At 38.9% G+C, this 8,241-nt stretch overlaps 1 protein-coding gene across 2 annotated transcripts; it reads left to right on the top strand.

Annotated features, from left to right (window-relative positions):
* Window positions 1-1,341: 1,341 nt before the first annotated feature.
* Window positions 1,342-4,347, top strand: cysltr1 (cysteinyl leukotriene receptor 1). Of its 2 annotated transcripts, none has more exons than XM_005719512.1 (2): window positions 1,342-1,479; window positions 2,240-4,347. In XM_005719512.1, the coding sequence occupies exon 2, from the start codon at window positions 2,248-2,250 to the stop codon at window positions 3,280-3,282; it is 1,035 nt and encodes a 344-aa protein (XP_005719569.1). In that variant the 5' UTR covers window positions 1,342-1,479; window positions 2,240-2,247; the 3' UTR covers window positions 3,283-4,347. The 2 variants fall into 2 exon arrangements, with proteins under 2 accessions (XP_005719569.1, XP_005719568.1); XM_005719511.1 differs by having other exon boundaries at window positions 2,237-4,347.
* The last annotated feature ends 3,894 nt before the right edge of the window (window positions 4,348-8,241 follow it).

Below are 8,241 nucleotides of genomic sequence, written 5' to 3'. Positions count from 1 at the left end.
CACCAGTTAACAGTTTTCAAGTGCACGCTCACAGATGCAAACAGATAACGCTAATCTGTCGAGCAAGTGTTTTTAAGTCTGCCACTGCATATGTGCACTTTGATGTACTGATTAATGCTCTAGATGCAAATCCAGATTTCTCAATGCGCCATTAAGTTTTGCGATGGCGGAGGAAAGCATTTATTGCCAACATTAAGACTCAAATCTCATTGAGGTCACACAAAGAACGGCTACATGTGGTAAACGCTAAACACTTTGTACGTTTTTCAGTTTCTGGCGCTTGTATTTCGTGGAATGTAATGACTCAGAAAAACAAACAAACACACAAATATCCTCTCAACATCTTTCAACGTCTCAAAAGACCTGCCCCCACCTACCCGTCATTACTCCCTGCGTTTGGCGCTAATGCATTTTCAAGCTAATACATAATGTAACAGACGCCTTTGTTTTTTTATGCTTGTGCTGAACCACTAAATAGGTTATAGATGAATTATCTTGCCCTTCCATCCCAAAGGCCGTTCAACTGTGAGAATGAGTTTGCCCATTTCCACTGCAGCATCCGCACTCCATTAACTTAGTGTAAACCACGCTCATTGGCAATATACAAAGGAAATGCAGCACAACAGCTGTTGATGATGTTGTTGTGTTTTCCTTCTTTGGGTTAACTAACTATCTCTGCATCTCCTTTCTTTATAGCTAATCGTCATCATCACCCTTGTCAACCCGAGTTCCAACTTGTTGTCAACATGTTCAGACAAAACAGCTGCGCTAAACTCTCCAGTTTACTCGACAGCTGCATAGTAAACGATGTGTTCATTACAAAGCGACTAGACATAAGCTGTCACCTAAAGCAAAGACTTTAAATGTTCCTATTTCCCAACACTTTTCATGCAGTGCCCAGTGACATTAGACACTATGTACACAATATGTTGTTAGAAATTGCTGTGTCAACAAGGTGTCAGACTCGAACAGGTCAGGCAGGCTGATACAGTCATCTGAGGGGGAAATATGAGAAAATAAATAAAGAACAGATGGTGTTTGCATTGCACCAGGAAAGTGTGAAGTGAGTGGAAAATATGGTTTAGGGTGTGTGTTCAGCAGAAGCAGATACTGGCCTATCAGGATAAATCAGTAAGTGGCAGTAAAAAAAATATTAGTAACAAATTTTGGCAAATGAAAGCACAATATTGCCTACAGCGAAGAAGTAAAAAAAGATCACCTTTACAGTGGTTTCCCCCCATGAGCTAAAGTGTTTGTGATGTCACTGAGTTTGATGTGACTGTGCTGCGTAGTTAAAGGGAAAGACCAGCCCCACTTCAACTTGCTTTCAAAGTGAGCCTCTGAAGACGCAGCATCATTCCATTACTGTGGCAACATCTGGTAGATAAAGCAGGCAGTCGGTCTGAGGCAGCATTGTGATTGCGGACGTCAGGCGGGAGTGAAGATTGACATACCATTTTTGAAAACAAGAATTCACCGGTAAGGAGAACATGCCTTAGCTGGAGTTGAATTTGCTGGAATGTGGGTTTTATTTTTGTGATGTTTATACTTTTGCTAACAGCTGTGGGTGACAGAGAAAGCGCTCAGCAGCGTGTAGGCTTATTGTTAGAAGTTACCACTCATTGTCTGAGCGGTGCAAATAATCTATTTGTTAATTTAAAGAGTGCTTTGAGAATGTCTTTCAATCAAAAGTGAAAGAGCAACAGAAAGTCTGTTAACTGAAACTGAATCAACGAGTTTTTAGCTTCACAGTAGTGAATGTGCATTACAGTTACGCTCAGGTGCACGGTGAGTTATGTAACACACATGCACGCTCCTTAATAATTTATCGCCTGCACAATGCTAAAAGAAACGATTTGCCCCGTAGTGAAGTGGAGTCTGACAGAATGTGATCCATCTGTTAATAATGAGTCTGTGACAAGTGCTCACAATGAACAGTGTCTCAACATTTCACAAGAACTGCATCTAAAAGAGACATTAGCTTATGAAACCAAAAACAGAAGCTTTACCATGTGACAGGATGGAGGTTGAAAGTGCTTATCTGTTTTCGGTGTTTCTTCCAGAAATGCACGACAGGCTCACAGACTATCTGAGAAATAATCTACCACATTGGGGTTACAGCACTTTACACAGCTCTGCATTTTTGCTTTCTCATATGCATATTTTTTGGGGGCCTGAACCACTTTCATTTACACATTTTTATGCACGCTCATAATGCGCTTTCCCTCTGTCTCAGCAGCTACACAAATGGAGAATGTGACAGGTGGTTTGCAGGACAACTCCAGTCGGTGCGAGTCCATCGATGACTTCCGTAACCAGGTCTACTCAACAGCATACTCCCTCATCACAGTTCTAGGCCTGGTTGGGAATGGCTTTGCCCTGGTGGTGCTTATCAGAACGTATCGCCAGAGCTCACCCTTTCACGTCTACATGCTGAACCTGGCTGTGTCTGATCTGCTGTGCGTTATGACGCTGCCGCTGCGAGTTCTCTACTATGTCAGAAAGGGAGACTGGCACGAGGGGGACTTTCTCTGTCGTATCAGCTCTTACGCCCTCTATGTAAACCTCTACTGTAGTATTTACTTCATGGCAGCTATGTCTTTCACGCGTTTCTTGGCTATTGTTTTCCCTGTGCAGAACCTGCGGCTGGTGACAGAGAACCGTGCACGCCTTGTTTGTGGTGCTATCTGGGTAGTGATCTGTCTTTTATCTTCACCCTTCCTGATATCTGGCCAGAAGTTTGATCCGATAACGAATAAAACCAAATGCTTCGAGCCACCTCCACCCGGGAAAAGCTTGAAAAAACTAATTGCGCTGAACTATGTGTCGCTGATGGTGGGCTTTGTCCTGCCCTTTCTGGTCATCATACTTTGCTACGCTGGCATAGTCCGAACCCTGCTTTCCCGCACCCACGCTGCCCGCCGTCAGCGGGGCACAGGCACCAGAGCCATCCGGATGATTGTCATTGTCCTGCTGACCTTTCTGGTCAGCTTCATGCCTTACCACGTGCAGCGCACCGTGCACCTGAACTTTCTGTCTCGGGGAGACACTACCCACTGCGAGAACGTTTCCATGCAGAAGTTGGTGGTGGTGACGCTGTGCCTGGCTGCTGCCAACTCCTGTTTTGATCCGCTGCTTTACTTCTTCTCTGGGGAGGGTTTCCGCAGCCGGCTGTCCTCGCTGCGCCAATCCATGAAGGCAAGCACCATGCAACGCACAGACAGGCGAAAGCCCATCACAGCTTCAGAGTCAGGGGAAAACCAACAGCTGAAGACCGGTTAAATGGCACCATGAAGACAAGTTTTCAACAAGAACATTTTATCAGGCTTAGAGTGAGTAGTGCTCTCACGCCAACAAAAGACAGAAGTTTAAAAATGTTGACAGTTTTAAGTATTTAAACAGACTGTCTCCAGAGGATCATCCTCACGTAAGTTGATATTTATCATCTCAAAGTATTTGTTAAATATTTAAGTGATGTTATGTATTTTCAGTATAATGTAGCCTGTCGTGATCTAAAGGTTGTGGTGTAAATGCAAATATATATGTTATGTCACTGCATGAATGTATTTATATGATGGTGTAGTAGGCTATGACTTTTTATTGAAGGTTCAAGAAGGTCAAGGTTCGAACTTTGTAACTTGCATATGAAGGGTTAATCTCTGCCTCACGGTGAATACTGTAGAAAGAGCAGTGTGGTAAAGACTGTGGGTATTTATTGTCCTTTATAATTATTCTACTCTATGCTGTCGCTTTTATTTTTCACATTTCTTTGTGGAAACATTACTTTGATTTCTGTTTTTTCAGTACGAGTTATCATCATTTCCTGTCTTAGTTTATGTGTTTTGGTTTACTCTGAGATTTCTACAGATTTTAGACATTATTTTTCTTTTCTTTTTTTAAAATGTATGAATAGTAATAAATATTTCACATTTTTACAGGAAGGTTTGTGGATTTAGAGGGTACCTCTAAAGCAATAGTTGACATTTTGGGAGATTGGGGAGAATGTACCCATGTGAAACTGAAGCCACATGACTGGAAGAGGGACTAAATAGCTTGCATGTTGCTCTCCACAGGTAACACATCCACCTACAGGTGTCTGTAAGGCTCACTACTCAGTGCACATATTTAATCCCTCGAATGTTTACAGCTTTAGCTTTATGCTGAATTAAACCTCACTTTCACAAAGCAACATGAGAATGGTGCCACTCTTTTTACTACCTGACATTAGCAAAAATAAGCAACATTTATTACCCAAAATGTCGAACTATTCCTTTAAACACATGGAAATATGTTGCTGTATTCAAGCAAATTTTCAAGCCATGTATAATAACTGCATTAATAAAAGATTCTGTCATAAAAGTCTATTAAATTCCCAGAGCCCTTAGGAGCAGCTACACCCTCTGGCCACTGGGGGTCAACACCAGTACAAATATTGTTAGTTCTTGCGTACAGCTCATTGTCTCCCTTGCCATACTATGTTTTTAGAAAAACAATGAGCCACTGTTTCATGTCTAGAAACTGTGGAGGTCTTTCACAAATTGAATTTGTGAGAAACATATAAGTCATATGATCATATGTATGGTATGTGAGCATACAACCCCAGTTCCCAAAATAGGTGGGACGCTGGATGATCATCTGGTTTGTGTCCTCTTTTATCGACATTTCTGTTTTTTTGTTTTGTTGATTTTTTTGTGGCTTGTTTGTTTGTTTTGTTGTTGTTAGGTTGTTTTTGTGTGTGTTTTGTTGGGATTTTTTGGTTTTTTGGAGTGATTTTGAGGGTAAGTAAAGGTTAAGAGCATATTTCATCCTTCCATAAACCCACAACAGCCATAAATGAATTATGCTTCGGGGGTAATTTAGAAATACAAAACAGTGAGAGAAGATGAGACTGATGAGGCTGACCCTGCTGATTAGAACATAGAAGGCCACTGTATTACCGCTTCATACACAGATAATATCAAGCACATGATCGGCTCCCCCCGCCATTGGCACAAAAAGCTGTTTGTCTCAGTCTGGAAAACAGGAGCTATCTATCCCATAACAGTATTAGTGTACCTCACAGCAAGGATGCTAGCTATACAGGAAGCAGAGAAAGTCCCTGCTTGATTCTTGCTTGCTTCTAAAGAGGGTATAGATAATTGTGCACTATTCATTGCAGGAAGTCACTCACATAGCTTTATTCAATTCATGCTGCAGATTCATTCCTATTTAATTAACTTAGCTTCATTATGTATCATACTTATTTCTTGCTCTGCATTGTTTTTCTGGGACAATCATTTCATTCATTAAACTAAGGCTATTTGAGGCCCACCTTACTAAAGACAGTCTTGTCTATGATTGGCCAGCATCTGGAAGCACGGTGAGGGGCAGAAATTGGGGCTTGTAAAAACTGTTTTATTGTTGGAAAGGTTCGAAGCCTGTAAACCTGCTAAGTAACATGATTTTCTATTAATATTTTAATTATAATTAATATTTTTCCAGGTTGGACACGCTTAAAAAAAAATCTTGACATATTTCATCTGTTAAATGTAACAAATATTCCTCTTATTTTTAAGTACATGAAATTGCAATAAAATTAAGACTTTTATTTTAAAAGCGAACAAAAATTTATAATAATAAAGACCTAAAATAGAATTAACTGTACTTTTAAATAAACATTAAAAAAAATTTCAAGATAAAATTATATAATATTAAAATACAATTACAAATTTAACATAATATCAGAAAAGGCTATTTTTTAAATAGAAAAAACGGAAAGTATAGTTTGCCATAAATACTTTTTTAAAACTAATTTTACAGATGTTATTCAACCAAAATAATAAAATTCTGGAAAAGTATCAATAATAGAAAAGTCATGGATCATTTTAAAGATTTGTTTTTAATAAATATACGAATTTGATGACTTTGAGCAATAAATGCCTGTGGAATCATCCATCTTTGATCATTAAAAATATACTAAATCTAAAAGATGACTTTAGAGATAACTCATTAAACTTCTATGATTAAAATATTAATTATTATGTAACACTAAAAATATCTAAATATTTTGTAATTTCTTAGTCTTTTTGTAAAAAAAAAAAAATTAAATCAGGAGCATTCGGGAACAATCACATTTTGTATTTAAACTTTGAACAGAAACACAGTGTGTAGAGAGACTCTTCAGTTTTATTTATATATGCTAAAACACAGCAAAAGTTGCCTCAGCATGCTTTATATTGTAAGGTAAAGATCCTACAATAACACACAGATATATCAACAGAAGTTAAATTTCAGAGGACGCAGGAAATGAACTGACCTGACATGTTTCATGATGTTTATATAAGTTTATATAAAAGTAGAATATGGTGGCGTAGTGGTCAGCATTTAGCACTATGCAGTTAGTGGGGTTAGGCTAATTGAGGGTGATTTGCCCATAGGTGGGCGTCTGTTTCGATAACAAATTTTACCATTCTTGAATTCAAGAATTGCAAGAACTGCTCTTTGACATCACCTTGGAGAAATCTTGTCCCATTCTTCTTTGCACACTTGTTTTAATTCAGCAACACTGGAAAACTTAAGCATGAACAGCCTGTTTAAGGTCATTAGAGAGCATCTCGATCAAGTCTGAGTTTGGACTTCAAACTCAAAACCTCCAAAACCTTCATTTGTTTTTATTTGTTTACTTAGTTTGTTTTTTTCTAATCCACTTTCACTGACTTCACCTTGTCTAACAGGTTCTATTTAAGTGATATCCTTATTCATCAGGTCTGGAAGTAATTAGGCCTGGGTGTGGTTACTGAAACTGAACTAACCATTCAGACTGTCTTCCTCAGATATTTTACTCATAGGAGCGACTTTTAAACATGTTTAGGTCATTACTTAAAACTTATTAAAACATATTAAATGTAAATGTCCAACACTGTAAGATTATACTGAATGGTTTTGTGGGGTTTTGTGTTTTGTTTTTTAAGGGGAAACAGACTTACTTTTACAACATGTGTAAACACTCACTCTGCTAGATGAGAAACACTTGGAGGAGCTTCCTGGGAGAGCTGTTTCTGTGTCAGGCATTTAGTCTTTCAGTCATATTTTCAAATTAAGTAACCTAATGAGAAAAGCTTGCTAAAATTGTTCTGAGGGATTTTTGTATTTGCCTTAGACAAAGAGATCACACTGATGAATACCACGAGCGGAACAGGCCTTGAATATGTAGTTGTCCATGGTGTTTTATTATTCTGTGTTTGAGAGGCCGATCGAGTTTAGGGTTTTTATGGAGCTGATCAAAAACAGAATGGCCCAAAGTGATACAGAATTACCCCACAGATGTTTATTTATTCACTAATATCTAATTCATGGGCGTTCAACATGGAGAAGTAGAACAAGTTTTCAGGCATCGTCATTTTATATCATCACAATCAGTTACTGAGTTTTTGAGCGGTCCTTTTGTTGCTGTTGTTTTTATGCCTGGGACTTTGCAATGAAGTATTATTAGCAGAAATTAGAGTCGAGTACTCTTTTCCTTCGCACATGCATCTATAATTTTTGAAATTTTTGTCAGCTGATCTGAAATCTTCGAAAAATGTTTTTCCATAGCGTCTTTCCTGCCTGGTAAACAGTCGTATCTGTCAAACTAGTGTGTAACAAAAGCTTTCTGTTGAAACTCTGAACTCTCTAAACACAAGTTGATATTTTTCTTAGACTGGAGAAAGCACATCAAGAGCCAAAGGCCATACGTATGCAACATGTTTTCATCCCCGGGCATCACATCCCGGCATTCTGTGAAATCCTGCTTGCGTCACAGAGACAAGGTGTCCTTTGGCTCTCATGCCTTGAGACAGTGTCTGCATTGATATTAAACGCAGGGAGAGAACAGGCTCTTTTTAGGAACCAAAAACGTAGCAGCAGGCTGAAGCAGTGATGGTGGAGTGCCTTGAAGGGCTGGTCAGCTACAAGATTACAGTTCATGACCTGTGTGGGAGGTTTACACTTTGTTTTCCTCACTTTTTATTTTCACTTTCACTCACTGCTTGATTTGGCTTGGCCACCACATTTTTTGTATTGCTGCCTCTGTATGCAACCACAGTCAAGGTGTGATTGACGTGTCAGTCAAGTCTACAATCAAGAGAAGCCTTCACAAATGGAAATATAAAAGGTTTATGGTACAAACAATGGGTTACACTCAACAACAGGAAGATCAGACTAGACTTTGCCAGAAAATATTTAAAAACAAATCTCCTGCACAGTTCTGTAAAAACTGATTTG

This window comes from Pundamilia nyererei, unplaced genomic scaffold (assembly GCF_000239375.1).
Source record: "Pundamilia nyererei isolate P.nyererei 1_Seehausen unplaced genomic scaffold, PunNye1.0 scaffold00001, whole genome shotgun sequence".
Lineage (NCBI taxonomy): Eukaryota > Metazoa > Chordata > Actinopteri > Cichliformes > Cichlidae > Pundamilia > Pundamilia nyererei.
The sequence above is the reverse complement of the archived record's forward strand: the minus strand, read 5'-3'. Positions and strand labels throughout refer to the sequence as shown.